The following is a 19372-nucleotide window of genomic DNA, read 5'->3' as shown; positions in this document are numbered from 1 at the left end:
TTGGTTACCTACTGCCCAGTGTTGTCCCATAGGCATTAAAGTGATGACTTTCATCGCTGTGAAGGGAAAAATCGGATCACACCATCATCCCCTCACTCATTCATGGACGGAAGTGATGGGAAGCTCAGCTCAAGCGGCTGGTGAGAGCACACATGCAAGGGCAGTGGGGAAGGGCTGGGCACAACCACACATGGACAAAGGAACACAGCAACACAAACAGCGCATGCAAGCCAGATAACTATTTGCTCAGAGTATTTGATTAGCATTACTGAATAGGCCCTAATGACAAAATATATGAACACAAGGACTGATAAACGCATTCCAACCAGCACCTATGGTAACTTTTAAACTATTGGCCGATGCCGATAACACAATCCTTAAGAATTGACCTTGGTAAACTGTTTTAAGTATGAATTTTAGGTTGATCAGGTCCCAGTTAAACCAGTTGCATTGGAACAACTGGAGCAGCCCTGGAACACACTGGTGTTTTCGAAGACTGATGAATAAGTAAAGAAGCTGAATTGCTGCTTCAGTCATCCAGCCCTCTGGCATCTGTCACAGAATTTATTTTCAGGTCAGATCCACAAGGGTGGTCTGAAAGGCAACCATTTAAATAAGTAATACTGTACTATATAAAGAACAGTTCACAGATATGCTGTGAACTTCCATTGCAGATACATTACAGCTTCCATCCTTTTTTTTCCCAACACACCGGCCTGCATCGGACCATGCCCGGAGCTGGTTGGCTGGTTAAGTATTGATGAAATCAGTTAGATACGTCTAAAGCTGCACACACACACAAACATACACACGCAGACATACAAACACACACACACACACACACACACACATATACAGACAATCAAAACAAAACACAGATAAAGAACACTAAACATCACTGGGAAAAGCAACATTTTTGCACATATAATAAAGCGATTTTTTGTCCCTCTTGTCCCTCAAGGTTCATGTGTATGTCACTGCACTGTTAAGCCATGATTAGTGGAACACGCTTGTGCGTTGCCCTTCATTTCATGGCTATGAAAACGCATGCATCGGCCCGAGCGGACCCGTAAATCTCAGTGTTACGGCTGCCATATTGCTTGCATTGTATACGCAGACTCCAATTAACTCCACAGCCCGTTCGGTAGGCTCATGCCTCCAGGACTCTCGGTCCCATGAATCAACAGTGGGCCATTTTAATCAAGACCTGTTTACGTTTTGCGAAGGCAAGCTCATTTCCCTTGTCTGCTGTTTAAACAAATCACTCCGATTGCTTTGGAATGTGGGAATGCTCCCCGTGATTGGTGCGGGATGATGTCAGCGCACAGGGAAGAATCTGACCAGAGAAGACCAAAGCCAGACACAGAAAGAGGTCCTTCTGCTCGCAGTAATCACAACCTCCCACAACAACTGGATGCTGAGCAGTGATTGTAACTCAACGTCCATGGCCACTAACGCGCATAATGAGCATAAGATTTCTGAATGCATTTCAATGCATTTTCCCACCAGCTTTAAAACATTAAAGGGAAAAAGGACTTTCTATATATGTAGCCAACCATTATCAATATCTTGTGTCTAATCAAATAACATATTTGGGTGCTATTTTTAAGATCTACACAGACATCACACAGAATCATGTTACATCTCAGATCTCAGCTTTTTTGTGGTTTGATTATTCAGATTTAAGAGCACCTGGAGGCACACCCAGGTTCCCAAATATTGATGTCTATTGTACAACTATGAAAATAAGGCCAATTAAATCAAGTATACCTGAGACCCTGTTGCATGAAGATACATAGTACAAGAGACAAAGAGTTCAAATGGAGAAGTGGTCCCCATACATCTACCACAGGATTTCAGACAAAACTATTTTTTTTTTCTAATCCTATTTTACTCTACTCTACTCTACTCAACTAACCTTTAGCAACTGCTCATAACATTGCTGGGATTCAACATCACTAGCACACATTACGTCAACACACATAACTCTTTTTAAAAGTGTACATTTTTCAAGAAACAGCCACAACAGCTGATAAGAAAAATTGTTTGTCATACACATCTCACATCACTCATATATATATATATACTATATAGATAGTTTTTTTTCTGATTTCAAGCTGCGTATATCAGAAGGATTGACAGATTGGATGATGAGATCACAGTATATATTTTTAAGCAATAACTTTTGTCTATACATTAATGCACCAATGCTACTTGGCTACAGAAAATTACTTTAAACATTTAAAACTATACTTACAACTTTGTATGGCTGCCTGTGCATCTATTTGCTTTAAAGATTAAAGAATGAATCGACGCTAGTGCTTCCTACGCTACAAGTGTGCTTTTTTTTTTCTCTGATAGCTCATAAACAAGTTGATATATATTACCCCTGGCAGACAGAGCGAAGATGTACCCATTTCTCCATCAAGGAAAGAATTGAAAAACAATTAGCACTATGCAATATAGCATATCTATAGGAGTCCAGAGGCACAAGTTACAGATATCAGAGGATATAGGTACATAGCTAATATTTGCCATAAAAATAAACCAGTGTTAACTGCACACTCTACGTCTACTGGATCTATATTTGCCAAATCAGGTTTGAGGTGGAATACTATCAAACATCTCCATCTGGTTGGCATGGGATGAACACCAGCGCCCGGCTGTCTGTCAGTGTTCATTTTGTCAATGTATCAGTGGGTGGTTTCCTTATCACTCATGCACAGACAAAAGACAATAAAAACACACACACACACACACAAAAACAAAAACAAAAACAAAAGAACCAACAGCTCGGCAGCCGACTGTCTCTGCAGTCGAATATTGCCTGTGCAGTCTCAGCTGCCTCCTCAGGTGATCTGTCATATTGCCTCAGTGAGAAACCTCCCTCCCTCCGAGAGGGCTCTGCTGTGAACGGTGTGCCTGTGTAAAGGGAGGCAGAGACGCTCCGTGCTGGAGGAGAGTAAGGGTGCTCACCAGGGGAAGGGAAGCAAAGCCAGGAGTTGGAACTGTGGGGTTGGTGGGAGTGGGATTTTGGAATGCCACCCTCCTCAGGGGGAGCAAATGGCGGGGTGTGGGTGGGGGGGGGGGGTGTTGAGGAAGAGGAAGAGAATGAATGGTAAAGAGGGAGGAGGTTAGGGGAAAAAAGTGGGGTGGGGGCTATCAAGCTCTCACCCAAAATCCCAAATGGAGCGCAGCGGGGGGTGGCGTTACTGCTATTTGGCGGACAGCTGGAAGTCCTTGGGAGGGAGTTTGATCCCCAGGGAGTTGGTGCCCAGCGGGTCGATCATGTTCTTGTAGCGCTCGCCGCGGTGCTTGAGCAGGAAGGGGCCCCAGTCGGGCTGAGGGGAACACACTAGCTTCAGCCTCTGCAGACAGACAGAGACAGAGAGAGTCACATAGAGAGCCACACAGAGAGGGCACTAGCACAGCCAGCACAAACCAACACCTAGCAACACGGTTCACACACTTCCCTTTAAAAGAATACTGCAGGAAACATAAAGAATAAAAGAATAAAGCATGCCGGCACTCAAGGCAGATATGGACACTAAATCTAGGTCTCTCACAAGTATTCACTTAAATATACATAGCTGTTTCACAGTGAGTGTCCACATTACAGCTATCACAAGTACAGCACTCTGCCATTAGATCTAAGAAGCAGGTCAATATATTGCTATCAGCATGCATACTCCCACACAGACTGAGACATCTGTTTAGCGCCACATTATTTGTAGTTGTTTCTCAGGTATACAGTGTCATACAAATTTGATAAAAAATGCATGAGCTTGATTACATTACACACTACACTCACAGAGGACAATAAAAACATATTGTGTTGTGTTTTTAATCAATGTGTGTTATGTGGTATATTGTTTTTTTGCAGACTTAAGTGTGCTGCAAAGTTAGTATTGTTGTGGAATGCATTCTACAGTAGGGTTTAGAAACTGTGTTAAAATATGATCTCACAACTTCTCGATCTAATGATGTAACTAGAATCAGAATGGGAAACAACAGAACACTTGCTTCACTGAGCTACGACAACAGTCGTCTACTGTACTGTTTATGGCATTTTGTCTGAACACTAATTGTCAGTATAGAGTATAGAGTATCAAATGGCTATTACTTAATTTCAGAGACATCTACACATCCCTGTAGTTCAGCAAAGGTTAGTTTCACAGTTGTTAACGACAACACGCCATCCTGGCTTAGTTTTCTCATAACCTAAAAACATTTCACTGGACTGGATTCACGCATGGTGGCTCACCTCAGCGCCCAAAGACCTAGTTTAACTCATCCAATTGCAACACTATGTGCAACACAAACCACCAAGCGAATGTCTCCCTTATCTTTGATGGAAAACATTAGTAGGCAGGTCAAGTTTATTTGTATAGCACATTTCATATAAAAAGGTAATTCAAAGTCCTTTAAATAAACATTTGGAAAAGCATAAGAGATATTACAAGGAACCCAAATAGATAAAGGACAATGTTTTCAAAATGGAAATGAAAAGAATTGGAAATCTAAAAGAGAAAACTAAATGAAAATGAATGAGGAAAATACCACAGTAACAGCATCCATCCTGCCCTACCTCCCTGAAGGATCCGGGGGCGAGATACATTTTAATGGAGAACATAATGGGGATCCAAATCACAGAACAGATGACCATGAGCCATCCCATCACCATGGACCAGCCGGGGTAGGTGTAGTCCTCATACGTCATCCCCTTCCACTGGTACAAACTAATGCCCAGAATAAACTGGTAGAGGGAGGGGGAGGGGTAGAGAAAGAAAGAGAGAGAGGGAGAGAGAGGAGGTAGGGGAAGCAACATTAGCATGACGTGCATCACAAGCAACCCCCCCTGGACTTAACGAGCCCCCCTGGACTTAACGAGCCATCCCAGGAGAGGAGAGGAGAGGAGAGGAAAGGAGAAGAGTGGAGGGTAGATAGGACTGATGCATGGGAATGTCCAGCACATCACCACAGGTCGTTTGTTACCGGGAGCTCGTCATTACGGAGCCCGCCTGCATACTGACACTCAACGTATGTCATGGTAAAGAGGAGGACACGTGACTACCATGTGACGTGTGTGTGAGTTTTAAGTGTGTGTTTTCTTTTCAGAGCCGACAAGAATGTATGTACAACTGCATTCCAGTAATAAGACTTTCTGCGACAAGCATTAACCAACTCCCCTGTGAGCAATTTTACTTCAAACTAGAAAGCAATTTGGAGCGAATGGGGGTTGTTTTCTTTTGTGGTGAACACATACTACAGGTGGTCCATTTTTGTGCTGTAGATTTGTACACCACGCGGATAGCCAGGAAATGGGAAGCAATTGAGTGTACTGTGGTTATGGCCCATTATATATGGATTGGACCTACTGTCAGAATGGATGGCGTGACAAAAGCCCAGCAGATCCTCCAAAACTTGTTTGGCTGGAACCCAATCATCATTTCAATGTCTTCACAGAACCTCTGCAACCCTGCAACAGAAATAGGAGTTCTGTGAAGACGGCAAAGAAACTCCATCAGACATCCATTTGACTCCATTCAAAAGAGTACTAACAAAAAAGTGAAATGGAAAAGGTGACCCAGTTTATTTTGAGAAAGAAAACAAAATCTGTTAAACAATCTGCTTTCTTCCAGAAAAGAAGAGACACAGGCTAGAAGGTGGCAACAATAACTTACATGAAAATAATTTAAAACGCATGTTTCTTATATTGTTGTAACAACCCGTCAAAAAAGACTACATTATAATGTGTCTTAGCAAGGAACAGGCCACTCAATGACTGGAATGAGAACAGAGACACCTAGTGGTCACTGATGTACAGTAAATACGCAGTCTATTTTCATGGCTGTATTTCAATGAGTAAAAATGTGATTTTTCATTCATTTCACTTTATAGAGCTTGTGCAGACAAGTTAATTCAGCATGCGGATGTCTCTTTATTTAGGCATATTTAGCATGATGCTCATTTCCACAGAAATATCACGGAGCTCCAAATTACCTAAATGCAGATCTTCCAAAAATAACCTTTAAAATGACACAGAACTCAGCAGTGTGTAGTTAACATATGTGTGGTGGAACTGGAGTCGAAAATTTCCAGTTTTTTACATATTCAGACTCCAGGTCCAGGTCATCCCTCCACGACGCTAACAGTAGAACACCGGCATTTGCTGTAGAAATTTCACTGATTCCACCAAATTGAAAAGTTTCATATTCATTTTGCAAATGTAACTCCTTATGCATTACAATATAACTACCTCCCTATGTTCAACCTGAAGATTTGATGATGAGCTTTTTTTTTATTTTATTTTTTTATTATTTTTTTAAAGAAGTACAACCCAGGGGCCAAAGGAGAGGAACAAATCACTACCCCCAGGGCAAGGGCAAACACACAGTTGTATTCTCTCTGGCTCACCGTATATGTATGAGATTCCAACCAGCTCACATATGGCAATGATGACCAGAGAGTAAGAGGCTGCAAAGGTATCAACAAGTTGCAGCATATACATTCCACTCTGTGAAAACAACACACACACACACACACACAAACACAGAGAGAGAATCACAGTCTGAATCTCAGTTGTATCAATGACCTACTTAGCAACTACTCTCCATTCATGTCACAGTGACAGCATCAGGGTTGCTCTTTAAAAAAAACTGATATTCATCACTAATTGTACGCTGTGTACAACAATACTAATAGCTGAATAAATGTCTGACTCGTAATTGATTGTGGTCCCATGGCACTAAGGTTTCCTTCCTGTGATAGTAACGATGCCTGTTTGTTCTGGCTGCCATTCCTATGGGGTTCTGTTCATTAACAAGAGTATGACTGCGGCAGGTGTGTCACAGTAACCTTTGTGTCGGATTCATGTTCCTCATTAGCCGAGGAAACCAAGGGAAATAAGCACCTGCCAATCTACATCCTTTTCACTTCTCTTTTCAAATGTACTTACATACTTTTTTCTTCTTGCCTTTCTCCCCTCTTTTTCTTTCTTTCAGAGCATTTTCACTTAATTCTTCAGAAGCAGTAACAGGGGTTTTCAAACAGGCCACCCGCTGTCCTCAGTCCCTTTTCCCTTCTATTTCTGAGGTTGTCCATTACTAACTAATGGGAGGAATGATGACTGTAGACCTGCCCTTGTTAGACATGACAGCCCCAATACAGAGTTCTAAGGCTAGGCCTGGCTATTGTGCAAGTGCCATGCGCCGGCGGACAGTGAAGGCAGCAGTCCTGGTGGCTGTAACGGTTACCTCTGTTATCATGGGGAATCCCAGGATGAAGAAGCAAAAGCAGCACACCAGCGTGAACTGGGGCTTGTGTTTGCGCAGGTATGCAGGGAACTCGTCGGACACAGACGTCACGATGGTCTCAATGGTGGCAAACTAGGAGAGGGAGGACAGAAAATTGATATGAGGAACGGATGGACAGGTGGATGGATGGATGGATGGATGGATGGATGGATGGATGGAGAAAGTGTGGCTGTAGACAGAGAGAGAGAGAGAGAGAGAGCACAGTGAGACGAGTGCATTCTGGTGGGTGGCTTGGCCCCTGGTCTCTGCCAAATAACTCACCCCTGACTGTGTGAAATATCACACAACTCAAGGCTAGAGATTTCACTAATTAGAGCTCTCACACCCCCAGGAGTGCTGAGAGGCAAAGCAAAAATGTTTGGTGGGGAAATACAATTATCAGATGTACTCAACCACTGCCACATAGAACTGATACTATCAGGACAAGACTATTGCTTCCCATATATGTAAATCCATTAGATGTTGTCTGGGTATCAAACAGTGAAATATTACATATTATAAGAAGAAGTGACCAAGCCATCGTGTAAAGTAGAGAGTCTGCAGTCTTTTATGTCTGTAAGAGTAAAGCAATTTACATTTTCTATGAAAAGCAATCAACAATGAACATTATTTCCATGAGAGTAAGGTTTTAAATATGTAATTTTAAAAGCCAGTGTCGGGTTTGAAGTGTAACCTTAAAGAAAATGGTCAAAGATGCCACATGCCTTTTATAAACTGCTTACCGATCTTACTTTTCTTGACGTCATTTTGACCTTTTCTTATGTTTTTTTAACACTCTCAACAGTGAACTCACTCAATGTCATCTTTCTGCAAAATGACAGAATCCTATGTGATATAGAGCTGTGCTGGGGGGGGGGGGGGGGGGGGGGGCAGGTTGCTATGCAACAGCAGACACCTCTGCCTGGCTATCATACTGCAAAGAGATTTCAGCAAAGAGTAGAGTAAACCATCCACAGCTGAAATACAGGACTCACTGTCTGACCAATCAGATAGCCTACTCCAAGCCATACACAGCATTCTCCTCATCTTTTCTGTGCCTTCTGACATGCCCATTACTCTTCTTCAAGCGTGTGTGATCTTAACTACCATAACAATACCCACACACACGCATGAGCGTACACACAAGCACACACACAAGGCTGCGGTTACCATAGTATCCAGCCCCAGCGTGAGCAGCATGAGGAAGAAGATGATGGCCCAGAAAGGCGACAGGGGCAGTCTGGTGAGGGCTTCTGGGTAAACCACAAAGGCTATGCCAGGACCTGGAGGGAGTCACAGAACACACATGTCTATAAAATCCAACCGTGAGAATTCCCCTGGCACCATCATCAACACTAACTCAGTGTAATGCCTATGTAATGTACCCATGCTGACTGTCTATAATTTGCTCTTGGCGTGTCTCAGAACTCTGACACTTGATTCTATTTCAAGGCACAAGGCCTGTCACATGCAGTGTGATCACGCAACACGAGGCCATTCAAAACTGGCAAAAACACTTGATTAAGCCAGCCTTGTGTTTGCAAACTGTGGCTTCGTGCCATATGGATTATATGATTCATGATCTCTAAATAACTGCAACACTTCTGGTACTACTGATAAAACCTCCATCTCAGAAGTCACACAAGTCATACACGGATGCCTTTGGTTACCTTCATCTGCCACCTTGTCTATGGGCACCTTCAGCTCGTGGGCCATGAAGCCAATGACAGAAAAGATGACGAAGCCTGCAAATATACTAGTGGCACTGTTGGTGCAGGTCACTATGATGGTATCCCTATGGAGGAGAGGAGAAAGAAGAAATCACAGATGGATGCCATTCCACACTCTTATGAGGGAATTATAGATGTGCCCTGCAGAGATCTCCACTGAGTGCTCTGAAACTCGCCCAAGGTATTCAAAACAAAACTAGCGAGACTTTGATAATTATTCCAAAATACCACAAAGCAGCGACATCTGTAACTCTGCTCAAAATAGTCCATTTTTAGAATTTTAAGGCTCTAAGTGGCACAGATAAAATGAACCCACACAAGTCTGACGTCCTATATTCCCGTGTCTGGTGATTGTGATGTTTTTAACTGGGCCAAGGTGATTTCTGATTCAATTGATAACTAGTGTCCTCTAGTGGTCCAAGGAGGAACCACACTCTTAACTTGCATATACTGTGTACTACTGGTAGGGTAAGTATTTGTGTCTGTGTACTAATGGTTGGGTCAGTATTTGTGTCTGTGAACTAAAGAACTCAGTATTTTCTGAGCTCACTAAAAGACCAGACACCCAGTCAGGTATGAAAATGGAGCGGCTCGTTTTTCCTTCTGAAAGGTGGGAACTGGGTGTGTTTGTAGACATAGACAGAGTGCCTTTTCTATTTGTAGATTTACTAAAGGTAGGGATCCTGGCAGAGGGATTTTAACCAAAGTGCAGGTCATTCAGTTAAATACAACCCCATCTTATTTTCAAGCATTTGCCCCTGCCCTGACACCGCAAAGATACCCCCTGACCCCTGTATTATGTTTTACTTCTGAACCCCCTCTCCTTCCCCTTATCATGAAGATATCACAAGTACCCCTTTGGTTGGGAGCATATAGCAATAAATGTGCCTGTGCAAATTCCTGATTTAAGGCAAAAAATTTAATAAATTACAGTTTACCATCAAGCACTAACAATACACTAAACCAGAAACCAGAATGTAAAGTTATTAAAGAACATCAGTTATTTAATCTTTTACTCTTGTTATTGGCCAAAGTACAGTAACCAAACACGGAAATCTATTCCCTGATAACAAAAAGATCAAGTCAATAACTGCCTTTACAAGCAACCACAGGGAAGAAATGAGAATAGGTTACTGAGGACTTAAGTTACCTATAGCAGTTATTGTGGAACTTGTTGTAGGAGGAGAGTGTGATGAGTCCACCCCAGGCAGCCGACAACGAGAAGAAAATCTGGGTTGCAGCATCCTTCCAAACCTGCAGAGGGCGCAAGAGCAGTTTATGCAGCAGTGCTCACACAGACAAGAAGGAGACATCACTACTAGAGCATCCACACAGAGGAAACCCCCGCGCCACAGAGGGATGCATGGAGGGATGGGCAGGGGCAAGGTGGGGCTGTTACACCTGCCCTTATTGAGTTAATTAAGTTATTAAGATGGTGCCCTTTCTTTACAAAAAAATGCATATTGAAGTGGAAGCAAACAGATGAGTCATTATAGTACAAGACCAAATAACATGCTTCATGGAATGGAAATTTCAGTGAACATAACACTAGTCAATCCCCACCCCGCAACCCATTATGCAAATGCACCCATGTCTCTGTGCACCTATGCCACAGCTGCACGACGGAGTAAATAATATGTGTATGTCGTACTGTATGTAAAGGCTGGTTCATGGTGCTATGTAGGAAAAGTGTTATTTTATGAACAGCTTTTTATATAATAATAACATACAATATGTAACAAATATACTATTGTATCTCAAAACACTGGTATCTATATAAGCATAAAACACTGGTATCTATATAATCATAAAACACTGGTATCTATATAGTCATAAAACACTGGTATCTAAGCATAAAACACTGATATCTACCTTTGCATCGATGAGCTTCTCCCACTTAGGCGTGATGAAGTACATGATTCCATCGAATGCACCAGGCAGAGTAATACCTCGGATAAGGAGGATGACCAGAACCACATAGGGGAATGTGGCCGTGAAGTACACCACCTGCAGATGGAAAGATGGCAATGTTTGTGTATTTGACAAACGTGACTTATGGTGCAGTCTGTGATTTTTGTGATGAAAAGTTCAAATGCTTTTAGCCATACAGTGATGGTGTATATCTGAAGGATAATAGTTGATGATTATGTCTGTATCTTCTGCATTTGTTGACAAGGACCCAGACAGACCCATGACAAGGGTTGAAACAAAGTGTGTAAACTGCACAGTATTATTGAGGAACACTGTTATCGTGCCTTCAGCTACATCTATCCCCATCATCAGCTACATTCATCTATCACTATCATCAGATACATTCATCTATCCCCATCATCAGCTACATTCACTATCATCAGATACATTCATCTATCACCATCATCAGCTACATTCACTATCATCAGATACATTCATCTATCACTATCATCAGATACATTCATCTATCACTATCATCAGCTACATTCACTATCATCAGTTACATGTCCAGAAGCTATGTCATTTTTGTCCAGTTCTTACCACATCTTTAATTTAGTAGTGAAGCGTAATATAGGATCATGTTATGTACATTATTTGAAGGTGGTACTATTTATCTATCTATGTTTTTTTCATTTTTTACTTTTTCATGTAGTAGTCTCTCCAAATGATAAGGATTGCATTAGCCTGGTCTATCTGGTCCTGCAGTTGTGAAACAACCCACACGATCAGATCTGCAATGTATGTAACAATCCACTAGATGGAACCATTGTCTACTTTTTCTGTCACTCCAGTCCCTGAGTTTCTCTGTTCACAATATCTGTTGGTGCACATTGCCCAGGCTACAAAGTTTGGCCATAAATTGAATATGGTGATTAAAGGCTACATTTCCTCTAGGTCTGTTATAAAGTGTGTGTGCTTAAAGGCCACCAGAATGTCAGGAATGAATCAATACAAACTATTCTGTAAGTAGTCTTCATCAAACAAGAATGTGTGTTCTTACATGTATGAGAAACACCGACTTACCTTTCCTGATGACTTAATTCCTTTAGCCAAAGAGAAGTAAACAATGACCCACGCCAGAAACAGGCACAAGGCCAAAGGCCAACGAATATCACCCGGAAATTCAATTCCTTTGGAAATGTGCAGCACATTGTATCTGATGAAAGAAAAATGATAATCAGCTTATGGGACATAAGTGGTAGATATTCAATATGGAAAAACATTTAAGACATAGAGCAATGAGTTATTCGGGCCAAAAAACGACATATTTTTCACATGTATGTTTCACATTTCACAGACTTCTGCCTACTTGGTTTACTGAAACGGTTGCCTAGGTTTTTTTCTGTAGTGTGCTCCATGCAAAAAATGCTGGCAAACCATACAAAATCACATAAATTGTAGGTTAGGCCTACTTTGGTCAAACATATTACCATTCCCTAAAAGTGCCTCTATTAGGCCCTATTTATTTATTTATTAAAAATCTCCAGGTGACATTAAACTAAACAGTTGTGACTGATTCACTTACTTGATTGATTCACTTACTTGAAGTATTCCTCGCTGGGACTTACATATGTTTTGTTCTCATTTGTTGTCATGTTTAAAAGTCTGCTCAGATTGCCAACGGCATTAGCAGACAGGCAATACGTGGAATTCTTTATAGATGTAATGTTCCTATCCCGAAGGATACACGTATCTGTCACAACGAGACATCCACAAGTAAGGCAATGTCTATTTCAAATAGGACAGCTCATTAAAAGAGCTCACAAAAAAACAAGTTTACAGATGAGACAGCTGGACATGCTGAACACACTAGTGCTTTTCAAAGAATTGCAATTTTGTGGTTTTCCGAAACTGCTCTGAAAGAAATGCCGCATTTCTAACCACTAAATTATAAAGGCTATACACATAGAAATACCCAGTAAGGCCAGAGGGAGGCGATCAAACACACTGCGGCAGTGCAGCAACGTCTTACAGTAAATTTGTCAAGCAAGCATTTTTTCTGCTGAATTCACTGAAACAAAACATATATGCCCTGCGTTTTTTGGATGATTTGCTTAATTTAAAACTAAACTTTTTCGATTAATTTCGATAGATGACGCATACTTACGAACACCAACACATATTTTGAGTCCACACATCATACATTTGCTAATATATATAACGTGTGGTAGGCTCTCCTACTATCATATCCCCAACCGTTACTGTAAAACTGATTGAGATATAAATATAGTCAATATACTCTATAATACCTCCTCTACATTTGGCCAACTTTGCATCTTAAAATAGACAGTGCCATCAGAACAAATATACAATATTATACAATCATGTGTGTTTATGGCTTTGCAAAGTGGTTTTACCTCTTAGAAAAATCTGTACAAAACCCAGCCAGACAAATTGCAGGTTATAGTGTGTCAGTCTAAGAAGGTTACTGAAAGCCCAGAGGTGGGAGGACGGGTTGCGCATTGCGCATTAGTAAAAGAAAAAAAAAGCGCGGCTCATCCTTACCTAATAGAAGCATGTCTTTGTCTTTACAGTCCATTGTGTTCCATTCATTCTTACAGTTAGCCCATGGTAGTGAGCCCTTCAACGAAGCGAACAGGTAGTACAGTGTCCAGCACATTATAATATTATAGTATATGGCTATCAAGACAGATATTATCAACATGGCAATCCCGCAACCTAAAATAAATGAATGAGACGAGATATATTAATTACTCTTAAGCAGATACAACGTTCACTGCCATTAATCATTACACTCACAGATTGGGTGTATTTCAGTTTTATTTTTCCTAGTGAGGAGTTGAGATAACAATCAACTGGGAAAGAAAACTTTTCAGACAGTGGGAACGCAGTTTACCTTGCAGTGCTGGGATGGCTTTCCATACAGACACTGGGCCTTGACTGGAAAACTGACCTATGGCTACCTCCAATAAAAATATCGGAATTCCAGCGATGCACAACATTGTCAGGTATGGAATCAAAAAAGCACCTATATGGAGACAAAAGGTACTGAAAAAACAAACAAATCGAAGGGCGTACTAGACTTCTCTGAAACTAAGCTTGAAGAACTTCGTTTGTGAAAATGTTTAGCATATTTGGGCCTACAGCATATAGGACTATAGACACAGCAGTGAACAACTGTATTGCTGTAAATAAATCCAAAATGATTCCCAAAAACAAATTCATCTCATCCTTTCATTTAAATGATAGTAAACTGGTATTGCGGCGTCAAAAAATAAATTTGACGATTTAATAATTGTCAATAGATATAATAACAACAATAATAAATACACATAATAATAAAAAACAGCACTAATAAATAAACATAATAATAATAATACAATAAAATAAAAATATTTTATAATAGCATCATTGTGGGACATCATGGTCAGCAAAAACTAAAGCAAAGTTTGCATTCAAATGCATTTTGGAACGAATATAACTCATTTTAACCATATTCCTGATACCAGAAAGGACATTACGATACAGTAGGTGTTCCATAAGGTCAGATGTGCAAGGTGTTCAAAGGGAGTTCAGAATATGTGTTTTCAAACTGGGCGTTTATAATCATGACTTTCGTTACACCAATGGGTACACTTTTGGCTTATGTGGGCCATGTTGTATGCAGTATTACGTTACACAATTTATGGCGCTTCCAGTTCCAGCCAGAAGCCGTTGTAGCCACGAATTTCTGCTGGCTTCCCTTACCTCCTCCATTCTGGAAAGCAAGGTAGGGAAATCTCCACACATTTCCCAAGCCCACTGCATAGCCAACCATAGACAGGATGAAATCCATTTTACTAGACCAGTTTCCCCTGGCCTTATTCTCATCTCCACTCTCGTCATCATCGTCATCCTCCTACGGGAAACAATTGATTTCACTAGGCATGATTCTACCCAAAGTCTGCATACCCAGCAGTCCTTCATGCGAAATATGCAAGTCAGCATAATACACAGCAGTTATTAACATCATATTTGTAACATTTCTCTGCATAAGAAGAAGATGAAATACATTTGTTACCAAGATCAAGTTTGCTCATAGAAGCGCCCATATGTGAAAGAGATCACTGTTCATTTGGACTGAAACGGCCACATTAGAATTGTTCAATGAGATACTGCAGCCTTATGTAATGCATTATCAACCAGCACAACTGGCCACAGAAACTAACCCCTGTGGAGGAAACAGAAACTCAGCACAAACCTTCACCTGGACGGGAGTAGGCTACCGGGAGGCAATTTGACCAAATTCGATAAACAAAGAGTGTAACTTACAGTGTAATAAAATACAAAATGCATTTCTTTACATTTGTCCTAGCTTTCTAGGCTTACAGACATTTTCTTAATGTGATTACCGTCCAGTTCAATACTACAGTACACACACCAAACGGTTAAGTATTCGATAAAAGCCAGGTGTCTTTGTCTCAGCAGGACAATTCTTTTTCGTGTTCATTAGGCAAACAAAGGTGCTCTTATAGGCTAATGGAGAAAATAGTGACAACCATAACAAATAAATCTACCAAACCGTTTTCAAACCACTGAGCTTTCACGAATACAGTCTCAGTAGAAAAAAAAAACAGTATTGCGTAAATTGAAGTGACATCTTATTAGAAAATGTAGTAGAGCTACTCCAAATGTGCTGAGATAGCACAACGCAGGGGAACTTCATTACGGCTGCGCAGAACCAGTGAGAAGCATGACACAAATCCCAATACGAATGCTGTGCAATAACCTACTAAAACCCAATGCAGAATATATTTATAAAACACGGACCCAAACACTTTCGTTCCAGTCCTATAGGCTTTTCCTATATATATAACACAACATCTGGATAACTGATTACTTTCCCCCTCAATGCAACGTTAATTTACAACAACTTACCCCGGTTACTGTGCCAGGCATTACAGACGTATTGCCATCTGTGCCCAGTATGATGGTGGTCTGGCTCATAGTTGTCCAATTGCCGGTGGCATTGTTTTGCTCCGTAGTGCTATTCATGGCACCTTGATTAGCCATTGGATCGGACATAGCTTTCCCGTGAACGGTTGTACCATCCGTCTGAGGCGGCGCGGTACCAGCGGAATCCATGTGGAGAGCAGAATGAACAGGCACCGCTGGTGCCGCGTTTTTAAACGTCCCATAGACCTTATTGGAATCCGTTTCTCCAGGTTTATTTTCTGTTGGACAGAAAGTTTTCCTTTCGTTGACCGGCGGTGGTTGTGGCGCTGGATGCGAGTCGGAAGGTAGGTTATGACCATTCTCTGGTTTGTTAGTTGTAACTCCAACCGCCCCTTCCGGCTGGTAAGGTGAGCCAAAACCAGCGGGACTGTTCGCAGGTTGTCTCAACATATCTTTTTGATCGGAGAAATCCTAAAACAATAGACCTGGTAATTAATAGGCTGCTATTTCAAAAAAGCATACAATGCAGAGTAAAAATATGACCAGTTCAGAAATAAAGTTATACCTCAATGAATAGGCTAAATTCGTGACCAATGCTGAATCAGCATGACATTTGAACAATAACTGTACAAATTGCATTTTCTCGTCTCACAATCGTTGTTTTTCCTCGTGTTTAAAACCCCTTCTCCCGTGTTTGCTGCGGTTCTTTGGTTTTCAGCTCACGATCGGTCGCTGTTTGGCCCTAGCTTTTACCATTACAGAAAGATTCTTTAATTTTACGCCTCATTTCCCCGCTGTCATTCAACGCAGCACATCCCCTGATTTTATGGGCAATAGACAAGCTGCCGGGCTCGGCCGAGACTCTCTCCCCCGCGGCAGGCATCAGTCCCAGTATTACTGCACCGAAGAGTGCAGGCTCGGTAAAAACATGGAAAATTACACAAGCAATTATATGTGTGTGGCCCAAGAGGATAGAAAGCGTTGTAATTGTGGCGAAACCTTCAACAAAAAAGTGCAGCTGGTGTACATTTAACTTCGATTAGAAGTGAAATAACACTTCAGTGCTTAAACAACATTTAATATTTCACATTCGTCTCGAATAATTCCAAATCCAAATATAAAACAAATCTTGCATACAAATAAGATTAAGATAATAATGCTGCATAAAAAGTAAAGTTGCCTAATACGAGGACGTTCCTTTGGCTCCTTTGGAAAACACCAAAATACTGTAAAATCCGTTAAATAATAGGAACGTGCAAAAGAAGCGGGTCTCAAAAGTTTTGTCCAAGAGATTCTGCTGTGAATAAGTAAAAACAACGGCAGCAACCTTTCAGCACCACGGACAGTTCACTCCTACGAGCAATTCGTTACCTGAATACGCCTGAAGTCATCTTTAAAACAAATCCCCAAATAAAGATAATGTGTGACTGAGCTGTTCTCAACCATAACGTCATTATTTAAAAGAAATGGTAAAATTGCATAGTGTACTCACCATTTGTGCAGAGTGCAGGTATACAGGTCAAAGGCAGAAAAAAACAGCTGTACAGTCTGTAGGCAGACTGAATTTGGCTGTGCTAAGTGCAAAGCTTTCTATATCTCTGTGGGAAAGATCGGGTTTGCGTCAGTGCATAGCAAGGTGCCCTTCGCGTGACATTTTCTTGATAATAGGAGTTTGATAAATCATTGGCCTTGAATTCTGATTTTTAAAGGGGCAACAAGCGAAGACGTGGGCTCGTGTCACACGCAAGCTCGAGCCTGCGTGTTTGGGACGCATTTGTTCGCGCCTGATTAATAAACTTGTCCCGCGGGAATATGTAGGCTATAGATGCTCATCTGTCGTTCGTTTTGGAGGATGCGCAAGTATATATACTTAGACTAAGCGAAACATCTCACAAGGCAGGAAACAACTGATATAATGTTAACTCTGTTTTATAATGTACATTTTTTCCTCGGCTATTTTGCACATATTTGAAGTCAGCCTAACGTATATAGTTGTACTCTGTTTTGGGACTGCTTTAGAATGTTGTATATAAAAGAGCGATGTGATATGTATGCTACTATACAGTATTCTATGCATTACGGTTTTTTATGATGGCATGGGTAGTTTTTATTTTATCTTAAGTTTGTGAGTTATTGTTGGCTAGTTTGAATTATTGCAGGATGTGTTTAAACATTAAAAACACATGGTGAGTTCACTATAATCTCAATCTACAACGTGAAAAGAGTACTCCAGCGTTCGTGCGCACACAAGCCATAAACTCAAGGCTACGTTTCTTTTTGCGTCACTGACATCCAAATTGATCAAATCCGAAAAGTGGGCGAGGTCTTCATGAACGACTACTCATTTGTTAAACTTTTACGCAAGCGAGTAAAACGTGCTATTCTATTTTAAGCTCGGGTCTGCGGACTAACATGCGACCTGAAGGTAGAATGCTAGATTTCACACACCTCTGCAATGCGCAATGCTATAGCCAGTAATACAATTGCCTGTTAGTACTACTTCTCATAATTTCAATGCATGCAGGCTTAACTTTTTTTGCCGACTCTTTTGGTCTGAATGAGTAGCTCTTAACCCCTGTCTTATTAGCTTACACATTCTATAGAGGCTGCTTGGAGCCTTATTACCACAGTAGTAATCACCTGAAATGCACGCTGCGGTGGCGACGATCATAAATCTGCGCCCGGCAGTGATAAGGCTGTCCGCGGCTGGATTAGCTCCCCACTCCGGATTTAATTACTTTGTCAACAGAGAATAATTATAATTGATTTCTGCACCTCTTTCCTTGTCCCCTTTTGACACCTTACTTTTTACAGGCAGTTAAGAAGCCACAGGCTCCAGTGAGACACTGTTAGCTTATTAAATGCCATCCATGTATTGCTCATCATGTAGATGCATTAAAAAAGCAGGCCCGTATTATTTTGTAAATGTGCAATACATTTGTTTTGGTCCATATTTGAGAACACAAATCACTTTAAGACAGGAACATCAGGTAAACTTCAGCATCTTATTGGAATCAGTCAAATGGCATAAAATGCCTTGATGTTAATAAATCAGATTCACAGAACAGCAAGGGCTTGCGCAGTCCCGCGGCGATATAGTGGCTGACAAACACGCACGACTCCAGTCTCGTAACCCTCTTTGACCCAAGATAATAGTCCTTGTGATCAGATGGTCGTTAATTAAACAACCGACCAATATAATTAATTCATCACTCAGCCGTTCCCCCACCCCCACCCCAACACGACTCAGCGCGATAAGAGAGGGGAGGGAGGGTCAGAGGCAGAGAGGGAGAGTGGGACTTTCACTATGACCAGTCAGAAGAATAGTAGCCACTTACAGGTAAGGACAAGCTAAACTCACGGAATTACACATACAGCTCGGCAGCCTCAAGCCGAAGTATGCCGTATTGGCATTATTTATCTTAACTGCAGTGGTGTGGCAGGAAATGACATGCATTATATCAAATAAAAGCCATTTAA

At 41.2% G+C, this 19372-nt stretch overlaps 1 protein-coding gene across 1 annotated transcript; it reads right to left on the bottom strand.

Moving 5' to 3' along the window:
- Positions 1-849: 849 nt before the first annotated feature.
- On the bottom strand, positions 850-17738 carry slc6a5 (solute carrier family 6 member 5). The gene is made up of 16 exons (XM_012830658.3): positions 17385-17738; positions 15875-16363; positions 14705-14855; positions 13854-13985; positions 13502-13675; positions 12539-12689; positions 12020-12152; positions 10898-11032; positions 10176-10279; positions 8966-9090; positions 8466-8578; positions 7257-7388; positions 6418-6517; positions 5379-5479; positions 4589-4756; positions 850-3368 (listed from the first exon to the last, which is right to left on the bottom strand). The coding sequence occupies exons 1-16, from the start codon at positions 17385-17387 to the stop codon at positions 3216-3218; spliced, it is 2364 nt and encodes a 787-aa protein (XP_012686112.2). The 5' UTR covers positions 17388-17738; the 3' UTR covers positions 850-3215.
- Between the last annotated feature and the right edge of the window lie 1634 nt (positions 17739-19372).

This window comes from Clupea harengus, chromosome 6 (genome assembly GCF_900700415.2).
Source record: "Clupea harengus chromosome 6, Ch_v2.0.2, whole genome shotgun sequence".
Taxonomy (NCBI): Eukaryota; Metazoa; Chordata; class Actinopteri; order Clupeiformes; family Clupeidae; genus Clupea; species Clupea harengus.
This window is presented reverse-complemented; position numbering and strand designations above follow the sequence as displayed.